The sequence below is a fragment of the Tachysurus vachellii genome, chromosome 1 (genome assembly GCF_030014155.1).
Source record: "Tachysurus vachellii isolate PV-2020 chromosome 1, HZAU_Pvac_v1, whole genome shotgun sequence".
NCBI lineage: Eukaryota > Metazoa > Chordata > Actinopteri > Siluriformes > Bagridae > Tachysurus > Tachysurus vachellii.
In genome coordinates this window covers 42,668,811-42,686,310 of record NC_083460.1, presented here as the reverse complement: position 1 = coordinate 42,686,310, position 17,500 = coordinate 42,668,811, and the positions used below count along the sequence as shown (strand labels likewise).

Genomic DNA, 17,500 nt, shown 5'->3' with positions numbered 1-17,500 from the left:
AATATGGTGGAGCCACGCCCCCTCATTACCATATAAGTAAGGAGGCCTATAATATGGTGGAGCCACGCCCCCTCATTACCATATAAGTAAGGAGGCCTATAATATGGTGGAGCCACGCCCCCTCATTACCATATAAGTAAGGAGGCCTATAATATGGTGGAGCCACGCCCCCTCATTACCATATAAGTAAGGAGGCCTATAATATGGTGGAGCCACGCCCCCTCATTACCATATAAGTAAGGAGGCCTATAATATGGTGGAGCCACGCCCCCTCATTACCATATAAGTAAGGAGGCCTATAATATGGTGGAGCCACGCCCCCTCATTACCATATAAGTAAGGAGGCCTATAATATGGTGGAGCCACGCCCTCTCATTACCATATAAGTAAGGAGGCCTATAACATGGTGGAGCCACGCCCTCTCATTACCATATAAGTAAGGAGGCCTATAATATGGTGGAGCCACGCCCCCTCATTACCATATAAGTAAGGAGGCCTATAATATGGTGGAGCCACGCCCTCTCATTACCATATAAGTAAGGAGGCCTATAATATGGTGGAGCCACGCCCTCTCATTACCATATAAGTAAGGAGGCCTATAATATGGTGGAGCCACGCCCTCTCATTACCATATAAGTAAGGAGGCCTATAATATGGTGGAGCCACGCCCCCTCATTACCATATAAGTAAGGAGGCCTATAATATGGTGGAGCCACGCCCCCTCATTACCATATAAGTAAGGAGGCCTATAATATGGTGGAGCCACGCCCTCTCATTACCATATAAGTAAGGAGGCCTATAATATGGTGGAGCCACGCCCTCTCATTACCATATAAGTAAGGAGGCCTATAATATGGTGGAGCCACGCCCCCTCATTACCATATAAGTAAGGAGGCCTATAATATGGTGGAGCCACGCTCCCTCATTATAATATAAGTGAGGAGGCATATAATAGGGTGTAGCCACGCCCTCTCATTACCATATAAACAGTGAGGAGGCCTATAATAATGACTAGACATTCTGCAATAGATAAACAATCGATAAACAATACAGAAAGTAACCATCTTAAATGTAAATATATATATGATGAATAAAAGTATGGAATATATGGTAGGTTGATTGGCATCTCTGGAAAATTGTCCGTAATGTGTGATTGTGTGAGTGAATGAGAGTGTGTGTGTGTGTGTGCCCTGTGATGGGTTGGCACTCCGTCCAGTGTGTATCCTGCCTTGATGCCCGATGACGCCTGAGATAGGCACAGGCTCCCCGTGACCCGAGGTAGTTCGGATAAGCGGTAGAAGATGAGTGAGTGAGTGTAAAACACAATGCATGTAAACACATCTGAGTTACTTTCTTTCTTTTTATTTACATGTTAAATGTACAAACATAAAAATATAGACATTAATTTACTCTCTGTAACATTTAATGAGTACATCGTCGAGTCTCAGTGCTGCACGAAAATGAAATCTGAATTGAATTCCCGAGCTCTGTGTTACTGTGTGTACACTGTATCTGTGTGTTAGTGTGTGTACACTGTATCTGTGTGTTACTGTGTGTGTACACTGTATCTGTGTGTTAGTGTGTGTACACTGTATCTGTGTGTTAGTGTGTGTACACTGTATCTGTGTGTTACTGTGTGTGTACACTGTATCTGTGTGTTAGTGTGTGTACACTGTATCTGTGTGTTAGTGTGTGTACACTGTATCTGTGTGTTACTGTGTGTACACTGTATCTGTGTGTTACTGTGTGTGTACACTGTATCTGTGTGTTACTGTGTGTGTACACTGTATCTGTGTGTTAGTGTGTGTACACTGTATCTGTGTGTTAGTGTGTGTACACTGTATCTGTGTGTGTACACTGTATCTGTGTGTTAGTGTGTGTACACTGTATCTGTGTGTTAGTGTGTGTACACTGTATCTGTGTGTTACTGTGTGTGTACACTGTATCTGTGTGTTAGTGTGTGTACACTGTATCTGTGTGTTAGTGTGTGTACACTGTATCTGTGTGTTACTGTGTGTACACTGTATCTGTGTGTTACTGTGTGTGTACACTGTATCTGTGTGTTAGTGTGTGTACACTGTATCTGTGTGTTACTGTGTGTGTACACTGTATCTGTGTGTTACTGTGTGTGTACACTGTATCTGTGTGTTAGTGTGTGTACACTGTATCTGTGTGTTACTGTGTGTGTACACTGTATCTGTGTGTTACTGTGTGTGTACACTGTATCTGTGTGTTAGTGTGTGTACACTGTATCTGTGTGTTACTGTGTGTGTACACTGTATCTGTGTGTTAGTGTGTGTACACTGTATCTGTGTGTTAGTGTGTGTACACTGTATCTGTGTGTTACTGTGTGTGTACACTGTATCTGTGTGTTAGTGTGTGTACACTGTATCTGTGTGTTAGTGTGTGTACACTGTATCTGTGTGTTACTGTGTGTACACTGTATCTGTGTGTTACTGTGTGTGTACACTGTATCTGTGTGTTAGTGTGTGTACACTGTATCTGTGTGTTACTGTGTGTGTACACTGTATCTGTGTGTTACTGTGTGTGTACACTGTATCTGTGTGTTAGTGTGTGTACACTGTATCTGTGTGTTAGTGTGTGTACACTGTATCTGTGTGTTAGTGTGTGTACACTGTATCTGTGTGTTAGTGTGTGTACACTGTATCTGTGTGTTAGTGTGTGTACACTGTATCTGTGTGTTAGTGTACACTGTATCTGTGTGTTAGTGTGTGTACACTGTATCTGTGTGTTAGTGTGTGTACACTGTATCTGTGTGTGTACACTGTATCTGTGTGTTAGTGTGTGTACACTGTATCTGTGTGTTAGTGTGTGTACACTGTATCTGTGTGTTACTGTGTGTACACTGTATCTGTGTGTTACTGTGTGTGTACACTGTATCTGTGTGTTACTGTGTGTGTACACTGTATCTGTGTGTTACTGTGTGTGTACACTGTATCTGTGTGTTAGTGTGTGTACACTGTATCTGTGTGTTAGTGTGTGTACACTGTATCTGTGTGTGTACACTGTATCTGTGTGTTAGTGTGTGTACACTGTATCTGTGTGTTAGTGTGTGTACACTGTATCTGTGTGTTACTGTGTGTGTACACTGTATCTGTGTGTTAGTGTGTGTACACTGTATCTGTGTGTTAGTGTGTGTACACTGTATCTGTGTGTTACTGTGTGTACACTGTATCTGTGTGTTACTGTGTGTACACTGTATCTGTGTGTTACTGTGTGTGTACACTGTATCTGTGTGTTAGTGTGTGTACACTGTATCTGTGTGTTACTGTGTGTGTACACTGTATCTGTGTGTTACTGTGTGTGTACACTGTATCTGTGTGTTAGTGTGTGTACACTGTATCTGTGTGTTACTGTGTGTGTACACTGTATCTGTGTGTTACTGTGTGTGTACACTGTATCTGTGTGTTAGTGTGTGTACACTGTATCTGTGTGTTACTGTGTGTGTACACTGTATCTGTGTGTTAGTGTGTGTACACTGTATCTGTGTGTTAGTGTGTGTACACTGTATCTGTGTGTTACTGTGTGTGTACACTGTATCTGTGTGTTAGTGTGTGTACACTGTATCTGTGTGTTAGTGTGTGTACACTGTATCTGTGTGTTACTGTGTGTACACTGTATCTGTGTGTTACTGTGTGTGTACACTGTATCTGTGTGTTAGTGTGTGTACACTGTATCTGTGTGTTACTGTGTGTGTACACTGTATCTGTGTGTTACTGTGTGTGTACACTGTATCTGTGTGTTAGTGTGTGTACACTGTATCTGTGTGTTAGTGTGTGTACACTGTATCTGTGTGTTAGTGTGTGTACACTGTATCTGTGTGTTAGTGTGTGTACACTGTATCTGTGTGTTAGTGTGTGTACACTGTATCTGTGTGTTAGTGTACACTGTATCTGTGTGTTAGTGTGTGTACACTGTATCTGTGTGTTAGTGTGTGTACACTGTATCTGTGTGTGTACACTGTATCTGTGTGTTAGTGTGTGTACACTGTATCTGTGTGTTAGTGTGTGTACACTGTATCTGTGTGTTAGTGTGTGTACACTGTATCTGTGTGTTAGTGTACACTGTATCTGTGTGTTAGTGTGTGTACACTGTATCTGTGTGTTAGTGTGTGTACACTGTATCTGTGTGTGTACACTGTATCTGTGTGTTAGTGTGTGTACACTGTATCTGTGGGTTAGTGTGTGTACACTGTATCTGTGTGTTAGTGTGTGTACACTGTATCTGTGTGTTTGTGTACACTGTATCTGTGTGTTTGTGTACACTGTATCTGTGTGTTTGTGTACACTGTATCTGTGTGTCTACACTGTATCTGTGTGTTAGTGTGTACACTGTATCTGTGTGTTAGTGTGTGTACACTGTATCTGTGTGTTAGTGTACACTGTATCTGTGTGTTAGTGTGTGTACACTGTATCTGTGTGTTAGTGTGTGTACACTGTATCTGTGTGTTAGTGTGTGTACACTGTATCTGTGTGTTAGTGTGTGTACACTGTATCTGTGTGTTAGTGTACACTGTATCTGTGTGTTAGTGTGTGTACACTGTATCTGTGTGTTAGTGTGTGTACACTGTATCTGTGTATTAGTGTGTGTACACTGTATCTGTGTGTTAGTGTACACTGTATCTGTGTGTTAGTGTGTGTACACTGTATCTGTGTGTTAGTGTGTGTACACTGTATCTGTGTGTTAGTGTGTGTACACTGTATCTGTGTGTTAGTGTGTGTACACTGTATCTGTGTGTTAGTGTGTGTACACTGTGTCTGTGTGTTAGTGTGTACACTGTATCTGTGTGTTAGTGTGTGTACACTGTATCTGTGTGTTAGTGTACACTGTATCTGTGTGTTAGTGTGTGTACACTGTATCTGTGTGTTAGTGTGTGTACACTGTTTCTGTGTGTTACTGTGTGTACACTGTATCTGTGTGTTACTGTGTGTACACTGTATCTGTGTGTTACTGTGTGTACACTGTATCTGTGTGTTACTGTGTGTACACTGTATCTGTGTGTTAGTGTGTGTACACTGTATCTGTGTGTTACTGTGTGTACACTGTATCTGTGTGTTACTGTGTGTACACTGTATCTGTGTGTTACTGTGTGTACACTGTATCTGTGTGTTACTGTGTGTACACTGTATCTGTGTGTTACTGTGTGTACACTGTATCTGTGTGTTACTGTGTGTACACTGTATCTGTGTGTTAGTGTACACTGTATCTGTGTGTTAGTGTGTGTACACTGTATCTGTGTGTTAGTGTGTGTACACTGTATCTGTGTGTTACTGTGTGTACACTGTATCTGTGTGTTACTGTGTGTACACTGTATCTGTGTGTTAGTGTACACTGTATCTGTGTGTTAGTGTACACTGTATCTGTGTGTTACTGTGTACACTGTATCTGTGTGTTAGTGTGTACACTGTATCTGTGTGTTAGTGTGTACACTGTATCTGTGTGTTAGTGTGTGTACACTGTATCTGTGTGTTACTGTGTGTACACTGTATCTGTGTGTTAGTGTGTACACTGTATCTGTGTGTTAGTGTGTGTACACTGTATCTGTGTGTTACTGTGTGTACACTGTACCTGTGTGTTACTGTGTGTACACTGTATCTGTGTGTTACTGTGTGTACACTGTATCTGTGTGTTACTGTGTGTACACTGTATCTGTGTGTTACTGTGTGTACACTATCTGTGTGTGTACACTGTATCTGTGTGTTAGTGTGTGTACACTGTATCTGTGTGTTAGTGTGTGTACACTGTATCTGTGTGTTACTGTGTGTACACTGTATCTGTGTGTTACTGTGTGTACACTGTATCTGTGTGTTACTGTGTGTACACTATCTGTGTGTTAGTGTACACTGTATCTGTGTGTTAGTGTGTACACTGTATCTGTGTGTTACTGTGTGTACACTGTATCTGTGTGTTAGTGTGTGTACACTATCTGTGTGTTAGTGTACACTGTATCTGTGTGTTAGTATGTTTGTGTACACTGTATCTGTGTGTTAGTCTGTGTACACTGTATCTGTGTGTTAGTGTGTGTACACTGTATCTGTGTGTTAGTGTGTGTACACTGTATCTGTGTGTTAGTGTGTGTACACTGTATCTGTGTGTTAGTGTGTGTACACTGTATCTGTGTGTTAGTGTACACTGTATCTGTGTGTTAGTGTGTGTACACTGTATCTGTGTGTTAGTGTGTGTACACTGTATCTGTGTGTGTACACTGTATCTGTGTGTTAGTGTGTGTACACTGTATCTGTGGGTTAGTGTGTGTACACTGTATCTGTGTGTTAGTGTGTGTACACTGTATCTGTGTGTTTGTGTACACTGTATCTGTGTGTTTGTGTACACTGTATCTGTGTGTTTGTGTACACTGTATCTGTGTGTCTACACTGTATCTGTGTGTTAGTGTGTACACTGTATCTGTGTGTTAGTGTGTGTACACTGTATCTGTGTGTTAGTGTACACTGTATCTGTGTGTTAGTGTGTGTACACTGTATCTGTGTGTTAGTGTGTGTACACTGTATCTGTGTGTTAGTGTGTGTACACTGTATCTGTGTGTTAGTGTACACTGTATCTGTGTGTTAGTGTGTGTACACTGTATCTGTGTGTTAGTGTGTGTACACTGTATCTGTGTATTAGTGTGTGTACACTGTATCTGTGTGTTAGTGTACACTGTATCTGTGTGTTAGTGTGTGTACACTGTATCTGTGTGTTAGTGTGTGTACACTGTATCTGTGTGTTAGTGTGTGTACACTGTATCTGTGTGTTAGTGTGTGTACACTGTATCTGTGTGTTAGTGTGTGTACACTGTGTCTGTGTGTTAGTGTGTACACTGTATCTGTGTGTTAGTGTGTGTACACTGTATCTGTGTGTTAGTGTACACTGTATCTGTGTGTTAGTGTGTGTACACTGTATCTGTGTGTTAGTGTGTGTACACTGTTTCTGTGTGTTACTGTGTGTACACTGTATCTGTGTGTTACTGTGTGTACACTGTATCTGTGTGTTACTGTGTGTACACTGTATCTGTGTGTTACTGTGTGTACACTGTATCTGTGTGTTACTGTGTGTACACTGTATCTGTGTGTTACTGTGTGTACACTGTATCTGTGTGTTACTGTGTGTACACTGTATCTGTGTGTTACTGTGTGTACACTATCTGTGTGTGTACACTGTATCTGTGTGTTAGTGTGTGAACACTGTATCTGTGTGTTAGTGTGTACACTGTATCTGTGTGTGTACACTGTATCTGTGTGTTAGTGTGTACACTGTATCTGTGTGTGTACGTGTGTGAACACTATCTGTGTGTTAGTGTGTGAACACTATCTGTGTGTTAGTGTGTACACTGTATCTGTGTGTTAGTGAGTGAACACTGTATCTGTGTGTTAGTGAGTGAACACTGTATCTGTGTGTTAGTGTGTGTACACTATCTGTGTGTTAGTGTGTGTACACTGTATCTGTGTGTTAGTGTGTGTACACTGTGTCTGTGTGTTAGTGTGTGTACACTGTATCTGTGTGTTAGTGTACACTGTATCTGTGTGTTAGTGTGTACACTGTATCTGTGTGTTAGTGTGTACACTGTATCTGTGTGTTAGTGTGTGTACACTGTATCTGTGTGTTAGTGTGTGTACACTGTATCTGTGTGTTAGTGTGTGTACACTGTATCTGTGTGTTACTGTGTGTACACTGTATCTGTGTGTTACTGTGTGTACACTGTATCTGTGTGTTACTGTGTGTACACTGTATCTGTGTGTTACTGTGTGTACACTGTATCTGTGTGTTACTGTGTGTACACTGTATCTGTGTGTTAGTGTACACTGTATCTGTGTGTTAGTGTGTGTACACTGTATCTGTGTGTTAGTGTGTGTACACTGTATCTGTGTGTTACTGTGTGTACACTGTATCTGTGTGTTACTGTGTGTACACTGTATCTGTGTGTTAGTGTACACTGTATCTGTGTGTTAGTGTACACTGTATCTGTGTGTTACTGTGTACACTGTATCTGTGTGTTAGTGTGTACACTGTATCTGTGTGTTAGTGTGTACACTGTATCTGTGTGTTAGTGTGTGTACACTGTATCTGTGTGTTACTGTGTGTACACTGTATCTGTGTGTTAGTGTGTACACTGTATCTGTGTGTTAGTGTGTGTACACTGTATCTGTGTGTTACTGTGTGTACACTGTACCTGTGTGTTACTGTGTGTACACTGTATCTGTGTGTTACTGTGTGTACACTGTATCTGTGTGTTACTGTGTGTACACTGTATCTGTGTTAGTGTGTGTACACTGTATCTGTGTGTTACTGTGTGTACACTGTATCTGTGTGTTACTGTGTGTACACTATCTGTGTGTTAGTGTACACTGTATCTGTGTGTTAGTGTGTACACTGTATCTGTGTGTTAGTGTGTACACTGTATCTGTGTGTTACTGTGTGTACACTGTATCTGTGTGTTAGTGTGTGTACACTATCTGTGTGTTAGTGTACACTGTATCTGTGTGTTAGTATGTTTGTGTACACTGTATCTGTGTGTTAGTCTGTGTACACTGTATCTGTGTGTTAGTGTGTGTACACTGTATCTGTGTGTTAGTGTGTGTACACTGTATCTGTGTGTTAGTGTGTGTACACTGTATCTGTGTGTTAGTGTGTGTACACTGTATCTGTGTGTTAGTGTGTGTACACTGTGTCTGTGTGTTAGTGTGTGTACACTGTATCTGTGTGTTAGTGTACACTGTATCTGTGTGTTAGTGTGTACACTGTATCTGTGTGTTAGTGTGTGTACACTGTATCTGTGTGTTAGTGTACACTGTATCTGTGTGTTAGTGTGTGTACACTGTATCTGTGTGTTAGTGTGTTACACTGTTTCTGTGTTACTGTGTGTACACTGTATCTGTGTGTTACTGTGTGTACACTGTATCTGTGTGTTAGTGTGTGTACACTGTATCTGTGTGTTAGTGTGTGTACACTGTATCTGTGTGTTACTGTGTGTGTACACTGTATCTGTGTGTTAGTGTGTGTACACTGTATCTGTGTGTTAGTGTGTGTACACTGTATCTGTGTGTTAGTGTGTGTGCACTGTATCTGTGTGTTAGTGTGTGTACACTGTATCTGTGTGTGTACACTGTATCTGTGTGTTACTGTGTGTGTACACTGTATCTGTGTGTTAGTGTGTGTACACTGTATCTGTGTGTGTACACTGTATCTGTGTGTTACTGTGTGTGTACACTGTATCTGTGTGTTAGTGTGTGTACACTGTATCTGTGTGTTAGTGTGTGTACACTGTATCTGTGTGTGTACACTGTATCTGTGTGTTAGTGTGTGTACACTGTATCTGTGTGTTAGTGTGTGTACACTGTATCTGTGTGTTAGTGTGTGTACACTGTATCTGTGTGTGTACACTGTATCTGTGTGTTAGTGTGTGTACACTGTATCTGTGTGTTAGTGTGTGTACACTGTATCTGTGTGTTAGTGTGTGTACACTGTATCTGTGTGTTAGTGTGTGTACACTGTATCTGTGTGTTAGTGTGTACACTGTATCTGTGTGTTAGTGTGTGTACACTGTATCTGTGTGTTAGTGTGTGTACACTGTATCTGTGTGTTAGTGTGTGTACACTGTATCTGTGTGTTAGTGTGTACACTGAACAATGGATCAAATCAGCGCACTTTAACAGGTTTATTGCAGCGGGCGACTGAAGTAAACAAGATCGATGAAGTTCGATCAAAGGAACAAACAAAAATACAATATTATGAGAGTTTACCTGAATCTAGTAGCTTTGTACATAATATACAAGTGATTTAACTGCTCTTCCTGCCACTACATCCTGAGGAGTGCTTTAAAAAAACAAAAATAAAGTCATATGTAATTACAAGATTTCTAATTTCTCCTCACCAGCATGTGTGAATTTGAATATCCAAAGTGTTGAATGTTAGCAATGTGTTCAGACGTCATCACTGAGCATTTTATCTGCTGTGTTTAGAAAAGCAGAGGCAGTTATTTATTCCTTTACCAGTTGCTCTTCTTCAGACATCACGGAGCTGCGTTTTGGTCTTCGTCCTCAAACAGCTGGGATTTTGGACATTTTTGATGTTTATTCAGGATCACGGTCCAAATCGAGTCCCACGTTCCGTTAGTCCACAGAAGTTTAATTTTAAGGACGTAAAAATCGCAGAACTTTGGAGCGCAGGAAGCGAATGAAGGATTTGGGGAACATTTCTCTGGACTCCTGGGCGGTGTAGTTGAAGAAGTTTTGCGGATGAGCGAGAACATCAAACAGACACTTCATGAGCTTCTTGTCCTGTGGAGTTGAATTTCAACATGTATTTATTTATTGATTTAGTAAAAATGATCTTTTTCTAGTGCAAACAAAAATGTAAATAAAAAAAGAATTATAATTTATACCAATAAGTGTGTGTAAAAAAAATTATATTCTTGATGAATTTTCCTTCTTTTATTGTTCAAGTGATTTGATGCATTTCAGTTTTAATTTTTTGTACATTTCAAATAATTTTAGACAGATCGTAGAATAACGGTACATTTACATTTGGGATGTAGAGCTCAGTGTTTAAGTTGCTGGTTTACTGATCAGAAGGTTGTGAGTTTGAATCTCAGGTCCCCTAAGCAAGGCCCTTATCCCTCAAATGCTCAGTTGTATAAATGAGATAACTGTAAGTCGCTGTGGATGAGAGAGTCTGCCAAATGATGGAAATGTACATTCGGGTCAAACTTTTGAACTCTCGCCTGTATTTTTTAATATCGCCACAAGGGGGCAGTGTGACTCACGGTAGACTTCAGCATTCTTGTTCTGTAGAGTTTTACTTGTGTTATTAAGAAAAAAGTACTTGAATGCAAAAGTTTTTTTTAACCACTAAAATAAAATAAGAGGAATTAAAATAAAAAAAATTTATACAAACAATTGCACCAAAAAAAGAGAGGAACTTTTGCATTCGGCTGAAATGAACTGACTTGTAACTCACCTGATGTTCACATGACGTCAGTGTGACCTAACGTTGTCGTGACCCGAAGCTGACGTTTGACTGAGAAATTCATTGAATGTTATTATCAGTAAACAAAACCCGTCCCTTCGTCCTACCTTTAGAATTTCCTGGTGGTTTTCCGATGCGTACAGTCTCCCGTCCCTGACGATGTCCTCGATCAGCTCCTGATAGTCCTCTAAAACCAGATGAACAAAGAAATGATTAGTAAAAGAACAGATGTCAGGGTCAGACTGCAGAACATCAGATCATGTTTTCATCTCCGCTCACCGTCGTAGGTTACATAGGGGATCTGGAATCCTTTCCTGCTGTTTCCCTCGTTAGACCTGAACTGGATCCACAGCTTCTTGGAGCGTGAGGTGAAGGCGATCGGACGCTCGTACGTCTGACACGTCTCGTACGTCGTCACTGAGTTCGGTAGAGCTGATGGAGCAGAACACAAATGCTGCTCCTCACACACATTCCTGAGGGTTCTCACTAAGGTTCTGTTTGTTTGAAAAGAAATTCTATGTTTTACTTACAGCTCTTGCGCATGACTAAGTAATCTCCGCACTCGTCCTCCATGGGAAGGAAAATCTCCGGGACAACGATGAGGATCCTGCGCTTAGGTGGAGGATTGATGATCCATGTGCACTCCACGTTAGCTGGATAATCGCCCGGGTAGTTGGGTGACTCGATGAATCCAGAGAAATTACCCAGTTCTCCTCCACAGTGCCGGTCTGGGGAATAGAGCAACATTACATCAGCTGCAGGGATGAGAGAGAGAGAGACAGACAGACAGAGAGACAGAAAGAGACAGACAGACAGACAGAGAGAGAGAGAGACAGAGAGAGACAGACAGACACAGAGAGAGACAGACAGACAGACAGACTTATAGACTGACTGACTGTCTGTCTATCATCTATCTATTCCACATACTTTTGCACTGAGTGATACTAGTGGATCCATCGAAGTCCGTGGTGGTGTTTCCTGGACAGGACACACAGAAGTTCTGGCCGAACTCCACCTGGAAGGTTCCGAGTGGACAGCGGATGCAGCGGTGAGTGCTGGTGTTGTAGTAATGTCCTGGTGAACACTGCACTGTACACAGAACCCAACAGTTTTACTCTGATTTACACCAAAAACATACAACCTCAGGCTTCTGATACTTACAGTGCCTTGTATTATATAAATGTATTCACACCCACTGAACTTTTCCACATTTTGACACGTTACAACCTCAAAGAAAAATGTATTTTATTTAAATTTTATGAAACGACTGAAAGAAAGTGGCACATAATTGTGAAGAGGAATGAAAATTATAAATGGTGTTTAAATTTTTTTTACAAATAAATATCTGAGTGTGGTGTGCATTTGTATTCATCCCCCTTTACTCTGATACCCCTAACTAACATCCAGTGAAACCAACTGCCTTCAGAAGTCACCTCAGTAGTAAATAGAGTCACCTGTGTGTCATTTAATCTCAGTATAAATACAGCTGTGCTGTGAAGCCCTCAGAAGTGTGTTAGAGAACATTAGTGAACAAACAGCATCATGAAGACCAAAGAACACACCAGACAGGTCAGGGATAAAGTTGTGGAGAAGTTTAAAGCAGGTTTATGGTTATAAATTAATATCCCAAGGCTTGAACATCTCACGGAGCATGATGTAAGATCCATCACCCGGAAATGGTAAGAGAACGGCACGACTGCAAGCCTACCAAGACACGGACGTCCACCTAAACTGACAGGACGTGTGAGGACAGCATTAATCAGAGAAGCAGCCAAGAGGCCCATGGTAACTCTGGAGGAGCTGCAGAGATCCACAGCTCAGGTGGGAGAATCTGTCCGCAGGACAACTATTATGCCCCTTTTCCACCAAAAAGAACCGGGTGCTGGTTCAGAGCTAGCACTGCTGATGGTTCAAAGTTGGTTCCACTGGCGAACCTTCTAAGAACCGGTTTGTCTTTCCACCAGCTAGAGAGCGTCACAGAGCCGAGTCTGACGTCACTGTATACGTGTCACGTTACACAGCAACGTTAGCGCAGCAGCGACAAACACAAACACATCAACAATGGTGGATGTTGCTTTACTGTTAATGCTCATGGCTTTGTGAACCTACATTAACACCCAAACGTGGCGAATCCAACGTGTACGTGCAGCTCCATGTAATCTGTATAAACGGAGGTTGTAATGGAGAAAGTACATAACGTTATTTTATCATTAACACAGAAAAAAGTTAGCCTTAGCATGTAGCTACTTACTATCATGTGTGCTGATAATGTATCATATCACGGTAAAGTAAAAGTGTATTAAACATTAGTATACTTAAGGTACATTATCACATGCGCTAACAGTAGCCCCGCCCACAGCCCCGCCCACAGCCCCTGACACAAGCGGTTCTTAAGTCTAGACCAGCAACGTTTTGGTGCTACTTAAGAACCACTTTTCCTGGTTCAGAGCCGGTGCTTTGGCTGTCGAAAAAGAAAAAAATGGTTCCAAATTAGGCTCCGAACCTGCACTCAAACTGCCTCAGTGGAAAAGGGGCACTAGTCGTGCACTCCACAAATCTGCTCTGTATGGAAGAGTGGCAAGAAGAAAGCCATTGTTAAAAGAAAGCCATAAGAAATCCCGTTTGCAGTTTGTGACAAGCCGTGTGGGGGACAGCAAGCTTGTGGAAGAAGGTGCTCTGGTGAGATGAGACCAAAATATAACTTTTTGGCCAAAATTCACAACGTTACGTATGCCGGAAACCTAACACTGCACATCACACTGAACACACCATGTTCACAGTGAAACATGGTGGTGGCAGCATCATGTTGTGGGGATGCTTTTCTTCAGCAGGGAAGCTGGTCAGAGTGGTTTGGTTAGTGGTCCAGCTACAATGGAGTGGTTTAGATCAAAGCATATTCATGTGTTAGAGCGGCCCAGTCAAAGTCCAGACCTAAATCCAATTGAGAATCTGTGGTGAGACTTAAAATCGCTGCTCACAGACGCTCGCCATCCAATCTGACTGAGCTTGAGCTATTTTTGCAAAGAAGAATGGGCAAAAATTTCACTCTCTAGATGTGCAAAGCTGTTAGAGACAAACCCCAAAAGTCCTGCAGCTGTAATTACAGAGAATATTCAGATATTTATTTGTAAAAAAAAAAATTCACTTCACAATTATGTGCCACTTTGTGTCAGTCGATCACATAAAATCCTAATAAAATACATTTTTGTTTGTGTCAAAATGTGGAAAGGTCCAGTGGGTATGAATACTTATGCAAGGCTCTGTAAATCTCACCCCACTGACTACATCATCATCATCATCATCATCATCATGTTTTCTTTCATATGTTAAAAGCAAAATAAATAAAATACTAATAACTGATAACTGACTGGATAATTACACTGTACTTGAACTGTACTTAAGGTAAGTTAAAATGACATTTATTAATAAATCACAAGATATATATAAAGGAAAAATAATAATTAAATGTACTGATCAAACCTTCTTAAGCTTAGAATTAAAAATAAAATCTTTATTAAAGCCAAACATTAATTTTAAATAATACCATTATTATTAAAATGATCAGATTTGGTGCTGAAAAACTCCACACACTTGTAGAAATATAAAACATAAAGCTTGATTAAAAGGATTTTACTGCAGTCCTTTTTAATCCATTCACTTACACGTCCGTGTGTCTGACTCACACTGCAGAAACCACTGACGTGTTAATGAGTGATGAATTACAGACACACGTGCTACAAGGACTCAGTCCTCACCTTTAGTCTCACAGGACTGGAAGGACACAGCAGCCTCGTGCCTCGTTACCAGATTCCCTCCACACGGCAGGCAGGAAGTGCGGCCGCTCTCTGACTGGTACGAGCCTCTGGTACACGGACGACACGGAACCAAGCCATTGTGAGAGAAATATCCAGGAGAACATTGACCTAAAGCCCAGAGAACAACAACAACAAGGGAACATGAAGACGCTTGTATGTACAGTTTAGTATTACACACATATCTATCTATATACACACTCATGTATATGTACACACACCCACACACACACATATATGTATATGTACACACACCCACACACATATCTATATACACACATGTATATGTACACACACCCACACCCACATCTATATACACACACGTGTATGTACACACACCCACATCTATATACACACACATGTACACACACACACATTTATATCTATATACACACACGTACATGTACACACACACATATCTATATACACACATGTATATGTACACACACCCACACACACATTTATATCTATATACACACACATGTATATGTACACAGACACATATCTATATACACACATGTATATGTGTACACACACATATGTGTGTATATACATGTGTGTGTACATATACATTTGTGTGTATATAGATATGTGTGTGTACATACACACACACAAAAAGATTTTCTGCACAACCTTTTTTTGCACTATGACACTTTAACTCTGGACTTTATACACACCATACTTATGCATATATACATAAATGCACTTTATACACACACACACACACACATATATATATATATATATACACATATACACACACACCTACACAAGTGTATACACAAACACACATGTATAAACACACACGTATATACACACATGTATATGTATACGGTACACACACACAAACACCTATGAGAGGCCTTTTAGGCCATAATACATACTTCCTCACACACATTCTGTAATAATCTCGCACACATACAACTATATTCACAAAAACACACACACACACACACCTACACACATATATACAAATGTTCACACACACGCACACACACACACCTGTATACACACACATATACACACACACCTGTATACACACACATACACACAGACTTGTATACACACACATACACACACGCGCATGTATACACACACATACACACACGCACACAATCATACACATACACACATACACACACACACACAGACACACGCATGTATACACACACATACACACACATGCACACACACATACACACGCACATATAGACACACGCGCATACACACACACACCTGTATACACACACATACTGTACACACACACACCTGTATACACACACATACACACAGAACTATGTTTTGTCTATCAGGAGAAAGCAGGAGCCCGGAGGTGTTCTGTAGCTGCTCAGTTGTGGCTGAGATTTTTATCGTAGTTTTTCTCCAGACAAAAAACAGGATGTGAGCACAAGAAAACACTTTCACAGCCTTCAAAGATTTCGTTTTTTCTGATAAAACTTTTAAAAACACAAACATCCGGAGAAACAACAAGAAGAAAACTGGAAAATATTTAAGTAATGTTCTGTTTGTGGACATTTAAAATGTTCTGTTAAAAAGTTCATTCTATCATTATTAAAAAGTTGAAGCTTTTCATGCTACAGAGCATCAACCTGTAAAATATGTTAATGTTTTATATGATGATCTCAAATGAGAAATTTATTCAGAAGATTAAATAATATCTAAAGCTAATTTAACAGATTATTTGAAATCATATTAGATCATTATTATAATTTATATATTTAACTATTAGTTTTAATCTTAATTTAATAATCTCTTATTATTAACTCTTTTATGTAATTTATTATTTATTTATTTTATTGTAATTGTAGAAAATTGTTATAAACATCACAAATAAAGGAAACTGATGTAAAACTGTGAAGATTATTAAAGAATTAAATAAAAGCTCATTTTTCTTTGTTTGAGAGTCTGAGATGATTCTAAAGCAATAGATGATGTTGATTCAGTTTAAATGTTGAATAACTTAGTAAACGAGAGAAGTATTCGTATGCGATGTCTCACCTCCACACTCGGCCACACTCCGAGCCCCGGCGGTTCTCGGGGTCGCTCTGCCCTTCGGCCCCGGACACACCTCACACAGTAACTGTCCTTCCTCATCTTGATATGTTCCAGAGGGACAGAGGATACACCTCCCCTGCTCACTGTCATGGTACGTCCCGACACCACAGTTCACTGAGTGAGAAACACAAAATCAAATATCATGTCATACACACCACAGTGCCGAACACACTCCGTGTGTGTGTGTGTGTATGCGCGTGTGTGTCTATATGTGCATGTGTATGTGTGTGCATGTGTGTGTATATCTGTGTCTGTGTACATGCGAGTGTCTATATATGTGTATATGTGTGTGTGTGTGTGCATGTATGTTTATGTATGATTGTGTTTGTGTGTGCGTGTGAGTGTCTATACATGGGCATGTGTGTATGTGTGTGCGTGTGAGTGTCTATACATGCGTGAGTGTGTTTGTATGTGTGTGTGTGTCTGTGTCTGTGTTTGTGTGTATCTGTGTGTGTGTATGTATGTTTGTGTGTGTGAATGTGAGTGTCTATACATGTGTGAATGTTTGTATGTGTCTGTGTGTGTTTGTGTATCTGTGTGTGTATGTGTATGTATGTATGTTTGTGTGTGTGTGTGTGTGTGTATCTGTGTGTGTATATGTATTTGTGTATGTGTGTGTGTGTGTATGT

The 17,500-nt window shown here is 40.5% G+C and overlaps 1 protein-coding gene across 3 annotated transcripts in view; it reads right to left on the bottom strand.

Annotated features, from left to right (window-relative positions):
* Positions 1-9,202: 9,202 nt before the first annotated feature.
* scube2 (signal peptide, CUB domain, EGF-like 2) overlaps positions 9,203-17,500 on the bottom strand; it is a 33,806-nt gene continuing 25,508 nt past the window's right edge. For all 3 annotated transcript variants that reach the window (XM_060874931.1, XM_060875019.1, XM_060875094.1), the window contains 7 exons: positions 16,815-16,985; positions 14,739-14,906; positions 11,911-12,072; positions 11,514-11,711; positions 11,263-11,415; positions 11,091-11,170; positions 9,203-10,295 (listed from right to left, as the gene is read on the bottom strand). In XM_060874931.1, the coding sequence (XP_060730914.1) occupies positions 10,149-10,295; positions 11,091-11,170; positions 11,263-11,415; positions 11,514-11,711; positions 11,911-12,072; positions 14,739-14,906; positions 16,815-16,985 (1,079 nt within the window). In that variant the 3' untranslated portion in view covers positions 9,203-10,148. The remainder of the gene's footprint in view (positions 10,296-11,090; positions 11,171-11,262; positions 11,416-11,513; positions 11,712-11,910; positions 12,073-14,738; positions 14,907-16,814; positions 16,986-17,500) is intronic.